General features: G+C 49.6%; 2 protein-coding genes across 12 annotated transcripts in view; one reads left to right on the top strand and one right to left on the bottom strand.

Annotated features, from left to right (window-relative positions):
- The first annotated feature begins 3,493 nt into the window (after positions 1-3,493).
- GRSF1 (G-rich RNA sequence binding factor 1) lies at positions 3,494-9,860 on the top strand. 2 transcript variants are annotated; one of them, XM_063156939.1, is made up of 10 exons: positions 3,494-3,658; positions 3,751-3,895; positions 4,550-4,705; positions 5,007-5,147; positions 5,719-5,848; positions 7,552-7,712; positions 7,838-7,965; positions 8,523-8,658; positions 8,873-8,950; positions 9,628-9,860. In XM_063156939.1, exons 1-9 carry the CDS (start codon positions 3,494-3,496, stop codon positions 8,929-8,931), a joined length of 1,221 nt encoding a protein of 406 aa, XP_063013009.1. In that variant the 3' UTR covers positions 8,932-8,950; positions 9,628-9,860. The 2 variants fall into 2 exon arrangements, with proteins under 2 accessions (XP_063013009.1, XP_063013010.1); XM_063156940.1 differs by having other exon boundaries at positions 8,873-8,945.
- Positions 9,861-9,981: 121 nt separating this feature from the next.
- Positions 9,982-24,629, bottom strand: part of RUFY3 (RUN and FYVE domain containing 3) — a 30,709-nt gene continuing 16,061 nt past the window's right edge. For 5 of the 10 annotated variants that reach the window (XM_063156931.1, XM_063156929.1, XM_063156930.1 and 2 more), the window contains 17 exons: positions 24,125-24,298; positions 23,305-23,422; positions 21,719-21,820; positions 21,489-21,612; positions 21,225-21,286; positions 21,074-21,139; positions 20,901-20,970; positions 19,892-19,984; positions 19,375-19,455; positions 18,812-18,979; positions 17,992-18,089; positions 15,284-15,403; positions 14,130-14,232; positions 13,381-13,457; positions 12,443-12,470; positions 12,065-12,182; positions 9,982-11,801 (listed from right to left, as the gene is read on the bottom strand). In XM_063156931.1, the coding sequence (XP_063013001.1) occupies positions 11,800-11,801; positions 12,065-12,182; positions 12,443-12,470; positions 13,381-13,457; positions 14,130-14,232; positions 15,284-15,403; positions 17,992-18,089; positions 18,812-18,979; positions 19,375-19,455; positions 19,892-19,984; positions 20,901-20,970; positions 21,074-21,139; positions 21,225-21,286; positions 21,489-21,612; positions 21,719-21,820; positions 23,305-23,422; positions 24,125-24,298 (1,604 nt within the window). In that variant the 3' untranslated portion in view covers positions 9,982-11,799. Of the gene's footprint in view, positions 11,802-12,064; positions 12,183-12,442; positions 12,471-13,380; positions 13,458-14,129; positions 14,233-15,283; positions 15,424-15,591; positions 17,649-17,991; positions 18,090-18,811; positions 18,980-19,374; positions 19,456-19,891; positions 19,985-20,900; positions 20,971-21,073; positions 21,140-21,224; positions 21,287-21,488; positions 21,613-21,718; positions 21,821-23,304; positions 23,423-24,124; positions 24,299-24,629 lie in introns of those variants that run through there. The other 5 variants (XM_063156935.1, XM_063156936.1, XM_063156938.1 and 2 more) reach the window with 3 other exon arrangements.

Consider the following 24,629-nt stretch of genomic DNA (forward strand, 5'->3'; position numbering starts at 1 on the left):
TTTGCCATCCCAAAAACCTTGCACTGCTGCAGGTAGGCCAGAAAAAAGTCTGATGACTTTCAGATCTATCACGAAAATTCAACACATAAAACAGGCTACAATCCTACACAACACTAACTTTCCATCCGGCACGTCAGGGGTTTCAGCTGTAAGGCCTTAGGTGGCCACACTTGACAGTCATTTGCTTCCCTCACCTCACATTTTTAAATGCTGAAACTGCATTTTCCACTCTGTCCTTCAGACTAAGTCAAAATGCCAGGTCAGTGCATTTCTAAGTAAATTAAAATGGCACTATTTTTTTTAGGACACGTTTAAAAGCCAGTGTTTTAGTGGGCAGCAGCGGTGTAATTAAAAAGCATTTCACAACGTTTGCAATCCTCCTTTTGCCTGCATTAGCCAAAGCGTTCAATGGGTCTTGGAGCACTTTGTCACAGATGCTCAGACTTAAGTTGGCCACGTAAATCAAACAGAAATACATCACTGATCTTTCTGGCACATTCCTGCTGGCACACGCATAACCTCCGTTCCCACCGCTACACTTCCTCCTGCCCACAGAACGTTTCATTTTTTAAGCGGCAAGTTAAAATTAAACCTCGGTTGCTGCAGTAGGAAACACTTGGCCAGGAGAGACGCTTATGTAACGTGCAGGCTTTATGTCTCACATGAATATTGGGCTGCTGGGGATGGCTGAGGGTCACATGAAGGGCTCTCCTCGGCCCCAGGGGCTGGCAGGGAGCTGCAGCCTTACGTAAGGGGGAGGCACGGCCCTGGCCTCGCCTCTGTCATCTCCCTTTATCCAGAGCGCTGCAGAGCCTCAAGAATTCCTCTGGAAGGGCCCTCGGGCTGGCAAAGTGCTTCGGTCCTGGGCTGAAGTTCTTGGCTTTTCAGCACAGCTTGGTAAACACAGAGCACTGCAGCTGAAAGCGGTGCAAAAAAAAGATCACAAAACTGAGTATGGATCAGGAATACAAAAAAAGGGAAACGGTGTTTTGTTTTTAAAAATAACACAGCGTATAAATAATTTTGGAAAACATTGCAAGAGAACAGAAGGTCGATTTTTCTTGACAGCAGATTACACAGAGGGATAAGGAATGTTTCCCAGTATAAGCACTTGTCTTAACATCACATCTGATGATTTTCTGATCAGACTAAAGAATACCTGGAATCGATTGTTCTTAACAACAACAACCTGTTTAACATTCTTTAAGAAAAAGGCATCCTGCCAGGTAGATAAATTCTCCAAGGCAGATACATTCTTGGTCCACAGCAGTATGGAGGTATCTCCTGAGATTTCCTAGTTTTGCAGAGGCAGATTCCCTCTCCTAAGGCGACTTCATTCCACAGCAGCTCAGTCAAGTGAATAAATGCAAATTCTCTTGTCCTAGGGTGACCTTTATAGTCTCCCATAGGTGCAGAGACTCTGTTCCGACATGTAACTAGGGAAGCTCTGAGATTCCATGGAAACCTCAGTGCCAGCAGTTGCCCAACAACACGGTGCCCTCTAAAGGTAACTCTCACAAACCTGACAAGCTGCCAGACAAGCAAGCAGCAGTGGGTGCTTCTTCCTGTACTTGGGAACCAAGCAAATCAAAGGAAAAATGGGTGCAAGATGTGCATCCCTTCACGAGATTTTTTCTTGCAGCCTGCTTGGCTCATAGGAGAAGAATGCCCATAACATTACCTCGGTCCCTAAGATTTAGGGATCTGCTTATTCAGGAAAACTGAAAGCACAAAAGCCAATCTAGATAGAGATAAGTGCTCAAGATGAATTCCTATGGTTATCTTAATTTTTTTTTTCTCCTATAACATTTGCCTGCTTATTTAAAGAAGGTTTTGAAGAGAAACCTGGCAAGTAGGCCATGAAAGACTGGAATGTGAACCACTTGGGCACCAAGGTAAACATTCCTCTGAAAATGTGCATAAAGCATGATTTACCTTGAAAACCCAGAAGGGTTGAGAGTGCTGCTGTCAAGAGGCTGTGCTGTTCTCAGGGCTGGAGTCTGTCATATGAAAGGCTGTCACAAGGAACAGTTTACAAAAGCATCAGCCAGCAGCAAGAGGGTGACATAGAGTAGCTTGTTTGCATTTTCAAACTGGTGATAAGAAATGTTCAAGGCTTCTGATAAATGAGTGTGTTGGCAACACAGCAAGATGAAAGACTTGTGCTGGAAAACCCAGGATTGTATTTTGGGTTTGATGGTCTGCAGTTGAAATTGCAGCTCTTACTTGGTGACCCTCAGGCTACAGCTGGAAAAGAGAGGAGCATGCTGGCTTTCATGGCTCTCATGGTCTTCCTGATCCAGCTGGGGTCCTGCTGGGCCTGGCCCATCCTCCTTCTGGATGCCTGCCTGAATACCCTGGATCTGAGCCTCCACATTCCCTCCCTAGGTTCCTCCACCGTTGGGATTTGGGATTCCAGCTTGCCTTTTCCTACTCATTTTGCTTCATCCTAAAAAAATTTTTTCTGGGTTCAGCAGGACCTACTTTCCCCACATGTGCACTTAGAAAGCCAGTGCCAGCTCTTTCCCCCTTATCCCTCTTGGATGCAGCAATGACAGCAGGACTGTCTTCCCAGACCACCTGGAAGGTTCTGCCTGTGGAGACCTTCAAGCAGGGATGGGAGTGAGGGGCAGAAAATCATCTCTCCTGGAAAATCAGTCTCCCGGGAAGGGGTGTAAAAGGCTTGTCCATGATGAAGCCCAACCTAAAACTTTTTTATTGCAAGAATCCATGTGTGCCTTGGGCTCATCCCCACAGCGTGGACAGCAGGGGAGGGGGGGATTCCTCCCCTCTGCCCTGCTCAGGTGAGACCCCACCTGGAATGCTGCATCCAGCCCTGGGGTCCTCAGCACTGACAGGATATTGACCAGTTGGCACAAGTCCAGAGGGGGCCACCAAGGTTAGCAGAGGGAGGGAGCACCTCTGCTGAGAGGAAAAGCTGGGGAAATTAGGATGTTTCCAGCCTGGAAAAGCTGCAGGGTGACCCACTGGTGGCCTTGCAGTGCCTGAAGGGAGCCTGCAAGAAAGATGGACACTGCTTACAGGGGCCTGGAGTGACAGCACAAGGGGGAATTCCCAGTGACAGAAGAGAAAGTTAGATGGGATATTGGGAAGAAATTCATCCCTGTGAGGCCCTGGCCCAGGTTGCCCAGATAAACTGTGGCTGCCCGATCCCTGAAGTGTTCATGTCCAGGATGGACGGGGGGCCTGGAGCAACCTGGTCTAGCGGTACTTGTCCCTGCCCATGGCAAGGGTGGAACGGGATGATCTTTAAGTTCCGTTCCAAGCCAAGCCGTTCTAAGCCAAGCTCTGTGACAGGAAAAGCCCGCGGTGACACCCGCCCGGCCCGGCCCTGGGCACTGGGCACAGCGGCGGGCACCCCCCAGCCCCGGGGGCAGCCGGCGGTGCCCGGGAAGCGCTTCCCGTGCAGCGCCTGCCGGGAAGGAAGGAAGGGAGGAGGAAAGGTCGTAGGGGCGGAGCTGCGATCCCCGGCATGGCCGTGGCCGCCGCCGCCCGCCGCGCTCTGTGCGCGCTGCTGCTGGGCCGGGGCCCGGCGCTGCCGCCCGCGCTGCGCCTGCCCCGGCCCGCCCCGGCCCTGCTCTCGGCCCCGGCCCCGGCCCCGGCCCCGTTCCGCGCCGCCCTCCGCGCATACAGCCAGGTACGGCCGCGCGAAAATGGCGGGCACCGACCCCTGCGGGAAACCGCGGCCTCCCTCCCTCACCCGGAGCTCTTCTCGTGTGTCCGCGCCAGGTCACGGATGCTCCGTCCCACGAAGGTCGCCTGTCAGAGGAGAAGCCCGCCTCACCCAAGGCGGAGAGCGACACTGTCTACCTCATCAGGGCAGAAGGATTCCCGTTCTCGTGCACCGAGGAAGATGTCCTTACCTTCTTTGATAGTATGGGTGTTCACTTTCCTGGCTAACTGTTCTGCATGCTGGTATTAGCCCATTAGCTCATGCCTGCTTAACAGAGGGAAAATATAGAGATCGTTACCAGAGAAAGATGAGGTCTTATTATTGCTGCAAATTTATTCACAACTGACACATATACAGGGAATAATAATCAACATCCAAACTGCTGGACACTGACTAGAAGCTCATCCTTGTGGTCTCTTAAATTTATTTGCACAAGTCTTTCTCTTCTTAATCAGTGTCTCCAGAGCAAAGGCAATCCAAATCAAAGTGATGCTCTTACAGGCCATTATGGCTGACTCAAACTCCTCTCTTTTTAAGAAACTGTAGGGTTTTACTAATTAGTTCAAACTGCAGTGTTGTTTTCTGATCCTGATTCATAGCTTCTACATACCTTTGTGGGGCTGATCCTCTCTACTGTCAACAGTGCTGCATCCTCCCAGGGGCCAGATGCAAGTTTTTAAATTACTTGCTAGCCTGCCAAACTAAAGCAAGTCAGTGTGACGTTAGACTTCATGTTAGAAATGCAAGTGTGCTGCCCTTTGTTCTGCAGTGCTGAGGGGACGAGCCTCCAGCCCTGCAGTCAGGACACAGAGATCCCCGTGTCTGATGCAGTGCTGTGTGTCCCTTGGTTTGCAGGCTGTAGAATTCGGAATGGCGAGAACGGGATACACTTCCTCTTAAACAGGGATGGGAGGCGCAGGGGGGATGCCTTGATCGAGCTGGAGTCCAAAGCAGACGTGCAGAGAGCCCTGGAGAAGCACCTGAGGTACATGGGCCCACGCTACGTGAAAGGTGGGTTTGGAGCAGCAGGAGTTAACATTGCAGTGGAATTTCCCAGGGAGTGAATGAGAGCTCCTTGGGTAGTGCAGAGGCACAGCCGGGGAGCAGAGCAGCGGATCAGCCACCATTGGGCCAAAATGTCCTGGGCTGGCCGGGGAAAGCAGAGGGGCAGGAGCACGGAGCATGGGCTGGGGGAGGAACCAGCATGGAGCTTTGCAGGGGTAAGGCTGCCTTAGGAGAGGGAGGGAATGCCTGCAGAGCGCTGCCTTGCAGTGCCCTGTGGGACAACCCTTCATGGTTGCATTCCTTGCAGTGTTTGAGGTGCACGACAGCGACGTGGAGGGCTTGCTGTGCAGCCTGCGCAACGAGTCGCAGGCCATGAGTGACGGAGTGGTGCTGCTCCGAGGCCTCCCCTTCACCTCCACCGAGGAGGACATTGCAGATTTCTTCTCAGGTAACTCAGCCTGGGCCATGCCCTTCCTTTACCAGGCATTCACTTCCTTAAGTAGATGCCGTTGTTCCTCACGGGACAAGGCAAAACATGTGCAGCCTCAAACACCTTAAACACCCCAAGGAGTTGCTGTTCCCCAAAAGTCACACAGGCTTTCTGAGCACCTTGGAGAGTTTCCCTGCCCCTCTGACCTTGTCCAGGTCTAGCCAGGATCAGTACTTTCAGCACTCTGATTTGGGGCCAGGAGGAATTAAGGAAAAAAACTACCATAATCAGACAAAATTTCAAGACCATTTGTGCTCTGGATCTACTTGTCCAGAAGCTGGATTCACTTACTTGAAACCTGAGATTGATTCCTTTTTTAATTAGTCTTCTATTAAAACTGCCTTAAAGCAAAAAAATGGAGTTTATAAAAGCTACGTAGATCATCATGAGCAGTTGTTTCAGAACTATTTAGCTACCTAATTAGCTTGTCAAAAAAACAGAAAAATAAGAAGGAAAAAAAAAAAAAAGACTGAGCTGTAGCACAGATTTCTGCCACAGTCAATGCTTTTTTCTCCCCTGCCATCTCTAGGTCTGAAAATCACAGACATCGCTTTCATTTACCGGGGAGACAGAAGGACAGGAGAAGCTTTCGTGCAGTTTGCCACTCCGGAAATGGCAGCTAAGGCCCTGCTGCGGCACAGGGAATATATGGGAAGCAGGTAGGTGCTTCCCTGGACTTCAGGGGCCAGGAGAATGTGGTGTGAGGCACCTGTGGGACTTGGAGCTTCCTGCTGGGTGAAACAGCTCATCTCACACTCACAGTGTGATTCAGGGGGGCCTCCTAGAAAGTCTCCAGATTTTCAGGTATTCCTGAAGGCATTCTCATCCCAATGAAAAGGGCAGACAGACTCCAGAGTGGGGAACACTAGATAGACACAGTCTGCCCAGGCCTCAGTGCACAGGGATCCTGTGCCTCCTTCAGACACGTGATCCTGCCAGATTTGCAGCAGGTTCCTCCATGCTTTGGGCAGTTTTGGCAGCCGCCCTCCTGCCCTTCAGCCCAGTGCCCAGCACAGCCAGTGCTTCCTCTCAAGGAATGTCTGTTTGAAGCACCTGCCTGGAGTCCATTCCCAGCAGGGACTGCTGGCCAGCACTGCACCATCTCCCACCTCTTGGGTGGCCACATCCCCTTGGGAACTACACCATTTTATTCAGCTGAGCCCTGTGCCACACACTTGCCTCACAAGAGCCTCTTTCCTCTCAAACAGAAGCACAAGGCCACCTTTTCCCAGAGTCATAATATAACTTAGGTTAAAAAACCTTTAAGATCATTGTGTTCAGCTATTAACCTAAACACTGCCCTGCCCAGCCCCAAACCCTGACTGTAAGCACCACATCCACACAGCTTTTAAATTAGCTGTGCTCAGAAAAGAAAACCCAAACAACCAAGGCTGCATTTCCCTGCTGAGTTTTGTGACTTCAATAATCTATAAAACTTTATCAGTACCCCACATATTAAAAGAGTTTTCCAAACCTTACCTCTCCCCCTGCACACCAACTTCCTTTTATTTCCTTGCTTCCTGTTTCCAAACTGCATTTCTTTGTGTTTGTCAATCTCCCTGCTCATACTAAAAGCAAACAGCTGCTCCACAGACAGAATTTGACTGATTAATTATTTAATTGATTTAATAGGACTTGCCTTCTCTTGAGTAGAGCCTAATTCCAAATCTACTGTTAATTTTTTTTCTGTCAGAACAAGAGCTAACCTGACTCATCCATCTGACTCACACACCTCAATTTCCATGTGATTAGCCAAGAAATTGAGGGGTTTTCAAGTTTGCTGGCACCTGGCTCCCATCCATTATTCCTGGCTTTATCCAGAGCTGGCCTCCAGCAGCATCCAGTGCTGAGTAGGGACTCGGAGGTGCTGAGCTGTCAGCCTGTACCCGGGGTTACTTCCCTTACTCTGGCTGCTCCCTTCAGGAAGGGTGGAAGGCCCCCTCCCTTGGATGTCCGTATTTCCTTTTCATCACACTGTTCCTTTAGTGCTCTGGAAACTGCCTAATTTAACACTGCTGGTGAAATCCCATCCATTTCATAGGTATATAGAAAATTTAAGGGCTCCACTGAAGTGTTCCCTGTGACTGTATGCATCTTGTGGCTCTGCCTGTTCTGAGGCCTGTTTTGGGGCTGGGTAGGGTGATTTGGGGTTTGTAGGAATCAGTGCAGTTTGCAGAAATGCAGCAAGGGAAAAGCAGCCTCAAAGAGAACAGTGCCAGTGAAATGAGTTAATTCTTCGGTGCCTTGGCAGGGCTGTCACCCCCAGTACCTGAGCAGGGCCAAGGCAGGACACAGCTGGAAGGTGCTTTCTCCAAGGCCTGAGTGCCAGGTGTGCCATGCGCTCTCTCCCTTTGGGCTGCAGGTACATAGAGGTGTACGTGAGCAGAAAGCACCAGATGCAAAGGCACATGCCCTACAACAGGCAGCTGACAGCCTATTCCAGGGCCAGAAGAGAGTATGAGTCCATCTCTGAAGACAGGGGCTGGAGAGACACTGGAGGCTCCCATGCCGAAGGAGAAATCAGTGAGTCTCTCCCTGTTGTGAGTGCTCCTTGAGGGCCCTTTGTGTCACCCCACATGCCCACGGCTTTCACATGAGGGAGGGGGGCACTGCAGGCACTAGTGATGGCTTTTCTCTCCATTCCACAGAATTGAGCAGGGAAGGAACAGAAAGCTCCAGGAACGTTTCAGAGTCTGAGATTGCCTCATCACCACCACAGCATTTTGTCCACGTGAGGGGTTTTCCTTCCCAAGCTAGTGCCCAGGACATAATAAATGTGAGTAACAGGCTCACATTTGGATGGAGTGTGTCTCTGTCATTACCCGTGCAAACCCTCAGGGATTGCAGGCTCTTAATTAATTGGTGTCTGCTAGTCCTCAGTGCCATGTGGCTTTGGACAGCTGTGGCCTTGGGCACAACACGGATCTGCTCCTCTCCATGAAAAAGAAAGAATTAGGGCTGGCTGGGATGTCTCAATATCCGTCACTGGGCTTGAGGAGCCCTTGAGAATCTAAAGCAAATTTCAGAGTAGCTGACTGCAGAGAAATGTTAACAGTGTACACAGAGCTGCACTGGTGTGTACAGAACACGGGTGCAGTGTAAGGACTTCTGTTCCTGGCGGGAGTTCCTATGCCAGGAGCTCACAGGGGGTGGGACAGGTGGCTGGGGAGTGCCTCATCTTCACCTAGATGGATCAGGGAGCCTTTTGCTGCTCAGGAGCTCAGACCTCCCCTCCATGAGTTGGTGGGTTTTGGGAGTAAAAGCATTGAGTTTCTGGGGAATAGGGTGCATTATTATTGTTTATTTCTCACCAAACTCTTTTCTGCTTTTCAGTTTTTTGCTCCGCTGAGGCCCACAAGGATCTTGGTGGAATATAACTCCCATGGGGATGCCACAGGAGAGGCAGATGTGCATTTTGAGAGCCACGAGGACGCAGTCACGGCGATGGCCAAGGAGGGGTCACAGATGGGTAAGTCAGAAGAAGAGGGGGGGTCCTACAGTACTGGGATGGAGACCTCAGGGGGCTTGGCACAGCTGGTCCAGCTGCCGTTGTACACTGTGCAGAGGGATCACTTGAGTGTGGCTTTCCAAGTTGTGATGTGCCATGGGCATTGCAGAGAAAAAAAATCCAGTGTAACACATGCAAGTGTCTGACCTCAGCCCACCTCTCTTCCCTTGCCCAGAGTGCAGTGCCATTGAATTGTTCCTGAACAAACATCCCAAGGGACAGGAGAACTGCTAGTGACAGCAGCACAGGTTTGGTGAGCACATCCCTCTCTGTCCTTCGTGCTCTCTTTGTAGCAATGCATGCCCCAGGCTCACAACCCAAAGGGTGAAACATGGAGGGGGCTGAAGGGAACCACCCCTGGCCTGACAGCCAGGTGTCCAGTCTGATACCACAGCCTGCACCTCCAGATTCCACAGGTGCCAGTCCTGCAGCAGGAAAAGCAATTGGTCTTTTGGATGGGATGGGGTTTGATATCACCATCAGAGAGGGTGGACAGCTTGTTCCATGAATTCCCCTCAGAAAGTGGGAATTGGGGGGTGGTGGTCGGTGCTCCCCAGGTCCTGGTCCCTGCAGCAGGGAGGGCAGCCCACCCATCCTGGGTTTGTAATCCAGGACAAGGACAAGCCCTTGGGGCAGGTTCAGGATGTGCAGTCCGACCTCTCTCCTGCATCCCACGCTTCTTTGGCAGCTCCGTCCTGTTGATGCTTGTGCTGGGGGAATTAAACACCCCCACCCCGTGCGCCTGTGCTGCAGCCCCACCTGAGCACGTCCTACCTGGAGTCTGGGGTATTTTACTATTGCCAAACTGCTCTATTTCATTCTAATAGAGGATTAACTGGGAATAAAATGCAGTGGGCATTGGAGAAAAAAAAGGAAAACATGCACACTGAGAGAGTGAATGATATCATTTTTCCTCTCCCTTGTTTTCAGGCCAGGCGAACACATTCCGTGGATATGAGCGTGAAGATCAGGTCCAAGTGTCACCAGTCAGCGAGGAGAACAAGCTAAGATTAGATCAGCCTTATATAAGAGCTTGTAATAAACGTGATGGCTGTGGGGAGCTGCACCAGCTGCAGTGGGAATGGCCAAGGCTCCAGCGTGGAGCAATCCGGGGCTCCAGGTGCATCAGACTGCATTAATAAAACACCAGGATTGCCAATTAACAGCTGAGTGATCTAAGACCTCACACAGGTGCACACTCTTGCTCTGAATCCTCTCATACCTAGAGCCCAAGAGGAATGGGATGGAAAGATGGGATGGAAAGACCACTCAGGAGGCAGGATATGAATGATCAAGGTGTTTTTGGTTTTTTTTTTTTTTTTGTGCAGAACAAAATTAACATCAGAAAACCTGTCCCCCCCTCATTCCCGAGGTCCAGGTATGAGCCCACCCTGCCATCACACAGAATACCTGAGCACAAAGGGAGCTGGCAGCCAGCAGAGTCCTGCTCCCACCTTCCAGAAGGCCAGGCCTATGGCAGCCACCAGTGCTGGAGGGGCTCAGCCACCTCCCTGCTTCATGGAGTTTAACCCTCTATTTCCAGTTTAATGCTTCCTCTGCATTGCCTGGGTCTTATTTTGTCCTCTGAGTCACACTGGGGTTGGGTGCAGGAGTTCACACTGCTGGATGAGTACAGTAAGTACTCAAAAGTATTGACACTAAATTCAGTGTTTTCTCCATCCACTACCTGTGTCTCACCCCTTCTGAGAACCCAGGAATTCACTTGAATTCCAGGCTTTTGGTATTTCGGCACTGTTTAGAACTCCTGCCATACTTTAGGGGATATCAGCAAGGAAATGGGTCAGGAAGCTGCCGTGGGGGGCAGAAGAGTGGAAGTCGGGTGGCTGAACATGCCAAGTGCTAAAAAGATGGAGGAGAGATGTTTCCTGGTAGAAAACAGTACCAACCATGTCAGTACCTTGGCTCCAAGAGGCTTTTTAATGTGGTTCCAGCCAATCTAATGACTAAGGAATTAGTCATTAGTAAGGAATTAACCACTGCAATGCATGTCTTTTCTATGAGCTACAGGACATTCTGTGGTCTCAGGGACTGCAGGAGGTGCCAGTAGGAAAAGGAGTAAACACTCCTGTGACACCAGAAAGCCACCACCGCTTTTTGGACTAGCAAAATCCCTTGAGGGAACAAAGTAACAAAGAATGATGTGGCACAAACCACAAAACCTCTCTGAACTGTATGTGCAATTAAAAATTCCAACAGGTGAAAACTGTCCCCACTTGGTTTTGATCCAACAGAAAGTGAAATGCCAAGTTTATTGTAACAGTATTTCCATGTGCGCAAGGCAGAGAGGTGGATCCAAGTGGCCCTAAACCTCTGTGTGATGGGGATTGGGCCCAGCCCCTAAAGCCCAGAGGGGGAACAGAACATTCACAGCTTGGTTTGGGGTGTCCCTATGCAGACTAAGCCCCTGGTCAGAGCCCTGAGCCAAGGAAAGGCAGGGAGGACGCGTTCATTGGTTGCCCACCTGCCCTGCTCGTCACCCAGGGTTCCCAGGATGAGCCAGCCTGTCCAGGGCAAACGGGAAAGGAAAAAACGGGATTTCAAGTGCAGCCAGATGTGAGGAATACCCACTCCTGTTGGGTTTTGGGGAGCCTTTGCTCAGCAGCAGCAGACACCCACACCACACACGTGAGGGTGAGAACACTCCCGACTTTTGCATGCAGACAACAGCTCTGGTTTGGGCAGGGGCTCCCAGAGTCCTGAGACTGCTCAGGCATACCTTGGGGCTGCCCCGTGTGACATTCCCAATGGAATTCTCCACAGCACAGGCTGATTTAAGGGCTCAGATTGCTGTTTTAGTAACAGGAGATTCTAAACACCAAGAAGCTGCTTCCCATCCGACCTCCAAAGCACATGGGCAAAGGTCTTCACATTCCCCCTGAGCAGCTCCAGAAACACCATCAGGCACAGCCGCTGTTTGTCACCTCTGTGCCACCTGTTCCCTACAAGGGGCTGCTGGAATACTGCTGGATGAGTCGCTGGTGGCAGGGGTTGCAGACACGCTCAGGATTGATGCTGGACGGAAGGGGCAGCTCGTGCACTGAGCAGGCTTCACAGAAGGTGCCCCCACAGTTCTTGCAGATGTTCTGGAATGCAGGAAAAGGACAGAGCAAGAGTCAAGGAGGGCTCCAGGTCTTGGCATATCAACTCAGGGAAGAGCAAACACTGAGCTAAAGAAGGGAAGAAGCTGCTACGGGGGAGGAAAACGAAAACCACTGAACAGGGAACCATCACCTCATCAGCATTTAACAAAATTCTGTTAAGGGCAGAGGGGCCTGCAAGGGCTCATTTCTTAGGACACCTCACCAGCAGGAATCTGATTCCATAACAAAAAGCAGAGGGAACTCACAGTCACTGGGTGTGGGAGATGGCAGGTCAAGCCCAGGACTTGCCTTTCTTTGGCTCTGGCTGCCCTCCTCCTGGCAGAGCTGGCAGATCTCGGCGTGTCCAGGCCCCGACAGCTGCTCCTACAGCCCAAGCCAAAACCAAGAGATTCTGCTTTATACAGCTCCTGTGGCAGAGCTCGGCAGCAGCAAGGGGGGAGCTAAACATTGGGAACAAGCTGGCAGCAGTAGAAATTCCCAGTGGACAAGACAGCACAAGGCATCCCAGTGGCTCTCTGGGGGTTTGGCTGTGCTTTGCCAGGCACATGGAGGAGAAGGAGAGGATTTTGGTCCAGCTGATTTACAGAAAAAGAGCAAAACCACCAAGAAGGAGAATCACTCACCTGCTCTTCCTGTGTGCCACTGGGTGACCTACAAAGGAACAACAGCATCACTTGGAGCAGGCCTTCCCTCACCAGAGCCTTTAAATAAAACAGCTGTGCTATCAGGGAATTCACTCATCCCGTTTTTAAAACCCTCCCCAGATTTTTGAGTAACAAAAATTGAACCTGGTTCAATGGCAAAAGCTGAAGAAGAAATTGCAAAATGCATTCAGGAGAGCAGGAAGACAGGGATCATGAACACAGGAAAGACTGTTGAGGTGCTACAGCACAACAGTTTGGCTTTAAACACGGGCCTGCAGGTTTGATCCCTACCCCTGCTGTGAAATGCAGTAATAAAGCACCACAAGGCCTGTAAACCATCAACCTGACCCTCACTTGCTTAAACACTCCAGGTAAAACAGAGGTAAAAACAATCTCAGGCCTGGAAGGTTTTTAATATCTGGCAAAGCAGATTTGAACTGCTTTATGCTATTTTAAGAGGATATTTTCCTGATTAACTGAATGGAGAGTGTCTCAAGGGCACAGCAGAGCCCTGACAGTCAGAGCACTTCCAATGGGCTGTTCCATCCTGAGCCAAAGCCTCAGCACTGAGCTGTGCCCAGGGGCTTGGAGAACACCTTTTATCTCCTAAAACCAAAGGATTCTTGAGTTAGAAAAATTAGTAAACAGCAGGTTTAGATGGAAAAGAATTCAAAGGTAAATGGGAGAGACACAAAGCTTTTCCCATCTGAAAGCACTGATGGCAAACAACAGAACCTGCTCCTTCCCTTTTGAGAGCTATGGAAAAGCAGCAGAGAAAACCAAGGGCATGAGGTTGGAAATCCTTCTTAAAAAGGGAAGTTGGACTATTCCCAACTCCCTGTTGGCACAGAAATTGGAGAGGGAGAAGCAGGACTTGGGAAAGGAGAGGCAGAGATGAGATTTGTTTCCTTCCTTACCTGTGTGGCAGGACACTGTTCTCTCTCAGCGGCTGCTTCAGTTTAGCATTTTCTTCCTGGACTTTGAGCTTCCCATCCTGCCAAAAGGAAACACTCACCCATCAGCTGCACTAGAGGAGAACTCCAGCTCCAGTCCTGTCACACTGCAAGGGGAGAACTGGCACTGCTATTTTGGGATACTGCTCTGCCCCTCCTTGGCACAGAGGGGTATCTGGGTCCCAGTTTCCCCTGGGAGCAGCTCTCAGGGCTCTCTCTCTCTGTGCCTCTCAGAGGTGGGCAGGTGTCCCATGACCTCCTGTTGCCAGGAGCCACAGCCACCAGTTCTTATTTGCACAGCAGAGGCTGAGAACGAACATGGGCTTAAGAAGTTTTGTAAAAGCTGACCAGAGACAAACTTTCCCATCCAGCAAAGAAAAGAATCCTCTTCTTGTCCCCAGCTGGGTCACAGCTGAGCCATGAGCTGTAGAGCACTTCACGGAGATTGTGTAATACTGGTCAAAAAAGACAAAATGATCTGCACCATTCAAGCAGACCAGAGAGAAGCAAGGAACTGCAGAAGCCATCTCTGTTACTGCACAATTCTCACTGCAATTCAAACTGCCTGTCCAGAGTGTATAAAAATCTTCCCAAAGCTGCTCTGGTTGTGGCACATGAACAACAACCATTTACTGCCTGAGAAAGCTCAGTAAAAGCAAAAAAGCCCAGGGAAAGTATACCTCAAACCCGAGCCAAAACCCAAGTCACATTACCTGTCTGAGCCAATTCTTTGGGCCTTTTTTGCTTTCTTGGCTGCGCTGGTGACTCTGAGACCATCTGTCTCTTTCCCGCCTTAGCTCCAGTTCTAGGTGGCTCCTGGAATGCCAGGTGGAATTGTGAATAAAGGACAGTCTGGGGACACTTGGCATTTGACAACTGATGAGCTGTTTGACCCTTTGTTCACACCCCTAACTCAAGAGCTAAAACTGCCACTTGGAACCCAAGGCTGCCTCGCAGTGTGTTTAGCCATAATGTGTCAGGATGAAAAAACCTCAAAGTCCTTCATCTAATTCTGGCACCATTCAGCATCCAACTGATGCAAAACCAGACCCATGTGCCCTTGTCCTCCTGAGCTCATCCATGCACACTCAGGACCTCGCACCAATTGCTGACCAAAGCCACTTTGTGCTTGGCAGAGCGGCTTTTGGAAAAAAGAAATAAAAAGGAGGGAAGAAGGGACAAAAACCTCCATGCATCCAGCAATGCTCCCACAGAGTTCATCCCAGTGACCTTGCAACAAGCCACAGATGGCTCAAGGCTGAAGGAATGCTCTTCTCTTTTAAGGAAAGAGATTTGTCTGTGTCCCTGTCACTGCTCAAGTGATGAGGCTGCAGGGAAGAGGTGATGGCTTTTGACAAGGTCTCTGTTTGAGTTCCAGCAAAACTAAGAGCAGTTCCAACAGGGAAAAAAATCTGTGTTGAAGTACTGTGTGTCAGATAAGACAACCAAAATCACTGTCCTTGCTCCAGCACCTTCAGTGTTTGCTCCAGGCAGAGACTTGGCTGCTCAATCCCTGCCCAGGAGCAGCAAATTGTTAATGTTACCTTTGATTTCCCAAATATCACAGAATCACAGAAGGTTTGAGTTGCCAAGCACCTTACAGACTATCTTGTTCCACCCTGTGCCATGGGCAGGGACACCTTCCACTGCATCAGATTGCTCCCAAGCCCTGTCCAACCTGGCCTTGACCACTTCCAGAGATGTTACCAAGGACTTCCCTCCCTGGAGTTACACCTCGTGCCATCTAACACACAACTTGCTTCATTCCCTTCTCCATCCCCTGCTGCCCTCTGCCACCATGCCCCCTGCTCTCCCCTGGCCACAGCACTACCAGCCCAGAAAAGAGGTTGGAAAAGGGTCTCTTCACCGCTGCCTGGAGAGCTCTTCCACTTCCAGCTGGAGGCTGTTGATTTTGTCCCCAAACTCCTGCTTGAAGAGCCGGTTGTCCTGCAGGGCCTGCTGCCGCTCCTTCTCCGCCTGTCGCAATCTGGATTTGAGCCACATGAACTTGTGATAAAAAACAAAAGCCATGGTGGGGAGGAAGACTGAGTTTAACCAACAAATAAAAAACCCAGTGAAAAGGTAAAGCCAAAAAAAAGAGAATGGTAAAAACAATGGAAAGAAGGAAAAAATGTTCAAAGCAAAGCAAAATGTAGGTGAACCAGGCAGAAGCTCTCATTTTCAATAGTTTTTATTCTATCACTACAGTTTACAGCCATTAGATGAGAAACAGAAAACATCACTTTTATCCAGATTCGAAGCAAACCTCAAGTACACAGAATTTTAAGTCCAATTGGAGTTTAATGTACGTTACATTTTGGCTTTGCACAGGTAACTGGAACTTGGAACATAGGTAGTAGCTACTCTATTGAGAATTAGTGCATATTCTTGGTCTCTCCCATGGATGGACACTTGGGCTCAAGGCCCAAGCATCAGTACACCACCACATTGCCACTTGGGGCCTGACATCAGAAGCAGCCAGATCCTTAAATCTGTCTGACTGCAGCACAGATCTCACCATCCAACTCCCTGTTCCTACAGCAGAAGTGTGCCAAGGGGCAGGGGCTTCCCACCCTAACCAGCTGTTCACACTCCTTGATCAAAGCTTCCACCTTTCCCTTAGGATTACTTGTTCTGCAGGGAGTTAGGATGAGTTTCTAGTAGCAGGTTACTGAGGGGTGAGTTTATAGGTTCAAGCATGCAGCTTGGGCATAGCAGGGAAGTTCTCAGCAGGGCTGTGCTGGGAGCCTGGAGAACAAGGCCCACAGTGGCCCACGCTCACTTCCATGGGGTCCAGGCTGAGCCCCCTGGAATTTTGAAACATGAGGTGTTCCCTCCTGGGCTTGTCACATTTGCCAGCCACAGCCCCAAGGAGCACTGTCCCACAGGTCAAACGGAGGACTGGCACCAAAGAACCACTACAGGCATCTCACCACAGCAAAAAACCCTTACTCGACACAGAAACTCCCCAAATCCAACCTTCCAAAAGAGAAAATACCTTGAGGAGCACTTACAAACCTAAAACCTGCCAGAGGCCAGCACAGGAACTTCAGTGATCAGAGAATGTTAGTTTATAATAGTTCAAGCTACAGTTACTTCAGATTTTGCACCTGGGTTTTAAACTGACAATTATTTTTCCTATTAAGAGGCATTTCTAAGCTTTAGCTCTTGTTCCATTAGCAAATTCCATTTGTTTTGAGCAAAGCAAACTCACAAGAAAATGCAACAAGTGTAAAAGGCAACTCTTTTCAGCCACCAACTACTTGGACAAGTAAACTGCAAGGACCAAATTTCCATCTCCACTCCCCACTGCTGCACACTGGGTTCCTTCTCCTTTTTTTGAATGTGTTTTTGCTTCCTTTAAACAAAGATTAGATTATTTTTTATAAAACTGGTAACTTCCCTTTCTGGGAAGGGGAGAGACCTCCCAAAACACCTCTCCTCCACTTCCTTGGGTCAGGAAGGACTACAGGGTTCGTCTGGAGGGATTCCTGGCAGAGGTAGAAGCAATGCAAAGAGAAGGAGGTTTCCACTGAACTTACCACTCTATCGTGTTACTCTAAGACACCTATAGCTACTAATTCTGGACACATGAAGTTTAAAGGAATAAGGATAAGTCCCCACCCTCCCCCCAGGTCCCTAAGGCAGAATCCAGGCAGGCTGGTTACGGGAGGGCCGGTGTTCCCGGTGCCGGGCCAGCGTCGCGCCTGCTCGGCTCGGACTCGGGGCTGGACCCACGGAACAGAAGAGAACAAGGAATGGCTTGGGGCACGCACACAACTACTGTCAACAACTTCCAGGGATGCATTTCTCGTCTACTTCACAAAAGGGCAATACAGAGAAGGAGCTGACTGTCCCGAGCTGGCCACGGCCCCGTGCTGCCACAGGCGGTGACGGCAGCGGCCGGGCACGGCCACCTCGGCCACTCCTGGGGCACTCTCGGGCCAGCTCCTTGCTACTGGTAAATGGCAGGGTTGGGGATCCTTACACCTGACTACATCTTGGCAGAAAAACTCACTGATTTTAAAAACTCAGCAAATTCCAAATCAACTTTGGGTGACAATTAACATTTGAACAGTTGCTTTTAGCAATTCTCAAGTTCTCTCCTCATAAATGAGTTCTGATGTCAGAGCTGTGAGGTGGCCAGACATAAAAATGTCTAATGATGCTTCTGGATCAGTTTGTTTGCTGCACTATTTAAGGTTTTTGCCTGTTTCACCAAATCCTTTTCACTGTATAAGTAAGTCAGAATGAGGATGATGAGAAAACAGAAAAAATAAGAACAGCAAGAGAAAAAGAACACATGAATTAGCTGAGTAGGTATCAGGAAACATTTTCAAACACAAACTTGCTTTAAAGAAAATCACCCTGTCTACAGAAACCCTAAAATGAGAGCACCCAATGGAGTGCAATGCACTGCTCATTAACCAGGTCCCAGAGGTGCTACTCCCACTGCTCCCCTCAGGCAGCTCTGTCTAACAGAGCACTGGGACTCTCCCCTGGCCCATTCTGGATCCATGGGACAATACATTAAAGGACAAACCAGTGGATCCTGGCTCAAGTTTCCTGTCTTACCTTTGTTCCAGCTGTTTGATGGTGGCAGCCATCTGATTTGTTTTTTCTTCCAAGCGGCTGTTTAATTCACTCTTCTGTTTCACTCCCATGTCTGAACTCTGGGAAAAGGAGCAGTGGGGGTTGGTGTAAGGAGTTGTAAATCCCAGATAAACCCCCATAAATCATTTGGAACACAAAACAACAGGGCAAAAGGTAAAGAGGCAGTAAAAAGTGCTGGAAAAGCAAATGCCAGGTCAGTATTGCAAGGACAAATGTCTTGCCGTAGAGGTGCAGGCTCCATCTGGACCCTGCAACAGGGCAATGCCACCATCCATAAAGCTTCCTGCATATGGAAAATGCATGATGCAGTGCCTGCCAATACCCAGTATCTTAATATAATTCAGCTGCTTTGAACAAAGCCATTGGCTCAAGGAGAGCAAAGCAGCTCTTTCCAGCTGGCAAGTTGATTTTGGGATCTATTCTGAGCATTGGGTTGCTGTTTGGAGTCTGCTTGTCACCCCACGTAAGTCACACCAGGGGCCCTGCACAGCAGACTCTGCTGGAACACAAGCTCCCACGGCTCTATTCACACCACAAAACCACCCAAAATGCTTTCCCTGTCTCTCACACAAATTTCTGGACCATGATGGATTTTTGTTCAGAAGAAATTGTCTTCACCTTTACCCTCCATCATGTTCCCATGTTCTCACAGAAAAGATAGGAGTGCACTGCACAGCCTGTGACCCTTACACACCCAGTACCTCTCCAACAGGCAGGAGGAATAAATACACAGCAGTTCTCACTTCCATCTGGAGTTCCCTGCACTTCCATAGCTCCCTACCTGCAGCTTGAAAGACAGTTCATGCTTTAGAGCCCTGAGATCGTCCAGCTGCTGCCTGAGTGCCACCAGCGCATCCTGCTTTTCACAGACATCCTTCTCCAGCATCTTCATGGCCAGCTCCATCTCCTGCCGCATCCCGATCTGTGCCTCCAGCTCCTTCTCCACATCCTGGAACACAAGGAGCCCTCAGCATCTCCAGGAGCTGCCCTCATGACTCAGGGGTATCCACCCTTCCCTTCTGCCTACGCAGTCCCTACCCACAAGCGTGCTGCTGCCACAGCTTCAGAGTCACACGTGCCTTAAGGAGAACAACTCCCCAGTTTTCAGTCCAGTATTACAGCCAGGTGTGCAGCATGGCTAGCAGAGAGTCAGGGAATTCTGCATGGGCCTGTCTTTGGGATGGAGGGGTCTAAGGAAAGATTTTATTTCCCAAAGCAGAAATTATTTCCTTAATACCTTGAGGCCAGGCATTTTTCTCCCCACGCATGTATCGAACAAGAGCTCAGCAGGGCCGTGACCCTCCACAGCCCTGTGGGGAGAGCCCCGAGCCCCACAGTCCTCACCAGGCGCAGCTGAGTCTCCTCCTTGAGCTGCTTCCGTGCCTCAGTCAGTGCCTGCCCGTCAGCACTTCTGTCCTTGGTGGCCTGAGGTAACAGACACAGTTCACTTGGCATTGGGTACTGCCAGCCCTCACTTGACCTCATTACTGGCTTTTCCCCAACACTTGGAATTCTGCAATAATTCAGGACAAACCAGTACAACTCATCCTGATTTGCCTGTTCCCCCACACAGTAAGTCTCCCTCCCTCCCCTGAACGCCTTGCCCAGTGAGCTGTAAGCTGTGGGAGCTCCCAGCTCCACGCACGCTCCCTGCTCCATCCCTATCGGCAGGCAGGACTCCCTGTGGCAGGGCCCATCTGTTCCCTCTGCACAGGGCCCACCTGCCATTCCCCTAATCCCCTGGGGGGTTTGTCTGAGACAGGCAAGGAAATGAACTCTGTTCCAAACCAGGCATTCAGGCTGGGTCTGCCCCAGGGCTCAGCCATCACACACAAACACACAGCCACACACGCACACCAACCTTCCGGCTGGACTCCAGGATGTAGGAGCTTTCCTCCTTAACCCGCTCCATCTCTTCCTGCAGTGTAATGATCCTGTTGTTGGCAACTGCAAGCTGGGAACAGAACACAATAGTTAACGCACCAAAAACACACTTGGCTTGTTTTTTTTCTCTCCTGACCCCAGCAGATGAGGAAGATTTGGCTGGAAACAGAGGATGAGCAGCACAGAGCATCCTTAGGGACGAGACACCTGGCCCAGAGGAATTCCCAGGGATGACAGCACTGCAGAGCAACAGATTAATGTAAGTGTTTGGTCAAAGGCAAAAGGAACTTCAGAAACCCCTTCTGGCTTTGTAACTCACACACAGGAGAAGCTCAGAGACATTCCAAGGCATCAGCCATACTGTCCTGTGACAAACCCAAACACAACTTCTGGATGGGAGTGTGAGTCCCTGGCAGAGCTCAGACCCAATACACAGGGCTGTGATGTGTGACACAGGCAGGCACTGTCACCATAGCCTGCTCTGCACATGCTGCAACTTCTCTTGGCAGCTTCATTACCAAACTCCAAAACCACTGCAGGCACCACTGCAATTCACCTCCTGGTACCACACCAAAAGGCACTCACTGTGCCAGGTAAGACCTCCTGCCACTCATATGCCAGGGAACTCACCCCAAAACATTTAAATGAACATTTATGCCATCAGTAATGAGCTGCAGATCCATGTTAAAACACAGACTGCACCTATGCCTCATGTACCCGCTGTTTCTCATGCTCACCCTGGACACCTCACTTATAATGACATTTTTTTCCTTTACTTTTTGCAAATTTACATAAACATACAGTTGATTTTCCAGCTTGTGCTCAGTAATGACAGCCAGTGAAATTCGTGGGCAGGTCAGCTATTCCAGTTCCATCGTTTAACACTCCTCATTCTGTACACCAGACATCTGAAAGGAATCCCTCCTCCCTGGTTAATCTCTAACTCCCAAAGGCCAAAGCACTTGGTGGTTTTTCATGACACTTACCTCCTCTGTCAGCTTTGTGTTGGATTTCTCCAAGGCATCCACCTTGGCCTGCAGGTTGTTTACTGTAGCACTGTTGAAGATAAAAAATCCTACAGTAATTCCTTCATTTTTAAAAATGCTGTTTTGTCTTTTGTTCTACAAAGATAATAAAGAGCCAAGAAAAAATGTGTTACCTTAGATGTCTGTTGAGCTCTTCAACATAGTTCTTCTGGTCCAAAATAGCAGTTATCTGACCATCTCTGGAAAAAAGAAACAGGGCAGCCTGGAACACCTGAACACACATTCCCAAGAGGGGAGCATGAAGACAACTGTGTGCGCACCTACCCTTCGCTGCCTTTTGTGCTGTTCCCATCTTTCAAATACATGGAGAAATCAATAACTCCGACCTGGAGAAGGAAAATTTGCATTTTGCGTTAAACACTTGGTTTCTAAAGCCAACGCACTGTTGCCAGGTGTGGAAGTTCAGAGTTACAACATCAGCACCTGCTGTACTTCAGCAAGGGCTCATTACATCAGTAAGCTATGCAAAATCGATGATTTTTTCATTTTAAATTAGCAGAACAAGCCCATTAAGTGAACACACAGTACCTGGGAGTCCAGGTCCTCTCCCTTCATGCAGAAGTTGGCATCGATGACATTCAGCCCTACGAGGAGGCCAGCAATGATTGCACCTTCCTCCTCCATCATCAGTGCATTGGGCTCATAAAATTCACTGTGGGATGTAGGGAAGGAGATACACAGCAGTGAGATGAGAAAGATGATCCAGATCTTACAGGAGAGCAGAAGTGAACCTAACTGAGAAAAAGTCCAGCACTCACCTGAGAAGATCCTTTCTGTTAATCAAAGCTTTCATGTACTCTGAAAGTTTCTTCTGCATCAGAGCCAGGCGAAGCCAAGCTCTTCCTCTGCCCACAGGTGTCCTGCAAAGGCCAGACACAAACCCTTCCAGACACCCTGCAAGGCACAGTCACCAACAGCTCTCACAGCCCCACCCTACCTCAAGTTCCTGCACTTCCAAGACAGAGCTGGCACTGGTGCAGAGAAATACAGGGTATGTAAACACAAATAGGTGCAGACCAATTAGGCTGTCACTGTCTCTTAACTCATGATGTTTTTCTTGCCATACTAAAAAGACTTCCCTGGCTTTATCCCTGCTGGATGCTGCCAGACAGATCAGCTGCTTCAGCTCATCACCTTCTGAGTCACAACCAGTTCTGTCCTAGTGACAGGAACATGCACAGACCAGCACAGCTGCCCAACACCACTCCTTGGGGTGGGTGGAGCTGGATGGGAATGTGGCCAGGCAGCTCAGAAACACCAACTCAGTTCTGTTCTCCTCAGGTGCTTTGCCCCTGAATGCCCTCACAGGATGCCATGGGCTCGAGTGCCAGTCCTTGCCCTCTTTTCTCCCAGCCACAGGAAGCACATGGCTCTAACAGGCTGACCTGGATGTCTGAGCTCACCTGGCACAAGCAGCAGCAGCCCAAGGAAGCCACGGCCAGCACTGCCCACCCCTGACTCGCTAACAGGACCTGGCACTTCCCGAGGGTCACTGTGAGCACAAGATTTAGAAATGCACCCTAAAACTGTTCTTTGCTTCCATTCATTTCCTATTGCAACGCTCTACAACAGGAAGAGGTACCAGGAGCTCTGGCACTTCACTGGTCCTGTCAGCTGCTGCAGGAGTCCTGCACACGCCTCCAGGAAAAGCACCTGTCTGTATGAACATGACTAAATACTAACCCAAAGTAATTTTTTGAATTTATCCAACTATTCTTTCAGCAAAGATGACTCCATCCTTAGTCCTGATCTTCATACAAAAGCTTCCTTACCCATTTTTTTCTATTCCAGGCTAAAAGCTTCTTACAGTTTCTCTTACCATGAAATAGGCAAGCCTGAATGTGATGTCTGAAATTCCTATGAAACTTTTACAAGTAATATATGCTTGCTGTGGCTTCTTGCTTCCCCTCTTGAATACAAACTACAATCCTCCTGCTTGGTGCCTAAGCTTTCCTCTCACATACACTATACCTGAAGTTATTTATAAGAAGAATTGCTTACATCAGCCTCAAAACTATTTAAACTGTTATAACCTTTCTGTTAATTCCCCTCCTCTTGAGTCTGACTTCATAAATGCTCAATAAAGGCTGTTCCCATGCCTGAGGCGCAAGCAGTAAATGCACTGCTGCCCATAAGTTGCCACGCTCCTAAGAGAGCAAGAATATATCCTGTGCTCTCCTGCTGCAGATCCTTGATGGAGAGTAAGAGAGCAATGATCCATTTTTACCTGCAGAAGGTGGCAGATGCATTCCTGAAGGTTCTGTTTGCCCTTCCTTCTCTTTTTCAGGATCCCTCTCACAATAAACGCATATTACGTACTCGTGCAATAAAGGAGTGTACTTACTTGAGCCCTGGAAGATCCTTAACACTTGCTGTAATCTCTGCAGCCTCAGGAACAAGTTTTTCTACTAATTCTAGAGGTCCCCAAAATGACTTATTTTGCCCAAGAAAAGTCTTTTTGGCTAAAAACAAAAAGAAACAAAAAATGATCCAGTTAGACCTGTGCTGATAGAACACATTTTCAAACAAGTGAACAAATCAGCCAAATCTTGCCAGAATGGTTCCTCTGGGGCTGCTGCTGGACAGGCACTTGGTATCCTGGAATCTCAGGATGGTTTGGATGGGAAGGACCCACCATTTCCCACACCCTTCAGCTTCCCATCTCCAGCTACAAGGACACAAGGACAGCACCTGAAGGCCAGTCCATACTTGGCCACTTGAGCTGTGACTTCGGATTTCAGAGTCAAGCACATGCTCTGCTTTAAAATCAGCTTCAGCCATGAGCTGCACACAGCCGAAACCCTCTGTTTAGAGAGGGCTGTTGAGAAAGGAGCTCTGGGGTTGCAGTTCCTCTTCCAGCAAGGGGATGCACTGCTAGAGCACAAGGAAGCGCAGGAAAGGGAGTCACAATCTTGCCAAAAGCCAGTTGAGTCCCTGATCACTGACTTACACGTGGGACAACTGAACTGCTGTTTTCAACACGGCAAGCACCTGCCACAGCTCAGCCTCCCCTCCAGCAGGTTCTGTGCCTCGCTCTGGCCTGCCCAGTGCACTGTGGTGACAGCAGTGACCCTGCCAGCCTACCCTGTGTCCCGTGCACGCTGCAGAGCCCTGTTGTTCACCCACTCTGCTGCTCCCCAGGGCGGGCTGTGCCCAGGCTGTACCTTTGAGGCCGTGCTTGAGGCAGTGCTCCATGACCACGAAGAACTGCTGCAGGGGGGCGTAGTCCGAGTCCAGCGTGCGGCCCAGGTTCAGTGCGGACTCGATCAGCCCCTTGATGCTCAGCTTGGCCATGTTCATCAGGTTCATGCGCTCGTTGGCCATGAGGTAATTGGGGTCTGCAACAAAGCAGGGAAACTGCTGCTGAGCAACAACAGCTGCCTTTATTACACTCAACACCCCACCTTGCTCTTGCTTTTCCTCAGCTTTGAAGGCATTTTTGGGGCAGTGAGTTTCCCAGGAGGCACTCTACAGGCCTTTTGTGGAGAAAAATCAACACCAACTAGCAGTTTAGGGCCAAAGCCACAGTGGCATGGCAATAGACAATGTATCATACTGAAGGAGACTTAATACTTCAAATAACTACAGCAGCTCCCTGCTTTCACAAAAGACACATTTGGAGCCTGGTGTTCATCCTGTGCTTGGCACCTTGACAACGTGTCTCTGACC

Source organism: Melospiza melodia, chromosome 5 (assembly GCF_035770615.1).
Source record: "Melospiza melodia melodia isolate bMelMel2 chromosome 5, bMelMel2.pri, whole genome shotgun sequence".
NCBI classification, from domain to species: domain Eukaryota; kingdom Metazoa; phylum Chordata; class Aves; order Passeriformes; family Passerellidae; genus Melospiza; species Melospiza melodia.

Coding starts and splice junctions, on each gene's coding strand:
- GRSF1 (XM_063156939.1), top strand. CDS start 3,494: ATGGCCGTGGCCGCCGCCGCCCGCCGCGCTCTGTGCGCGCTGCTGCTG. Junction 3,896..4,549: donor TGTCCTTACCTTCTTTGATA/GTATGGGTGTTC, acceptor CTTGGTTTGCAG/GCTGTAGAATTCGGAATGGC. Junction 7,713..7,837: donor CCATGCCGAAGGAGAAATCA/GTGAGTCTCTCC, acceptor TCCATTCCACAG/AATTGAGCAGGGAAGGAACA.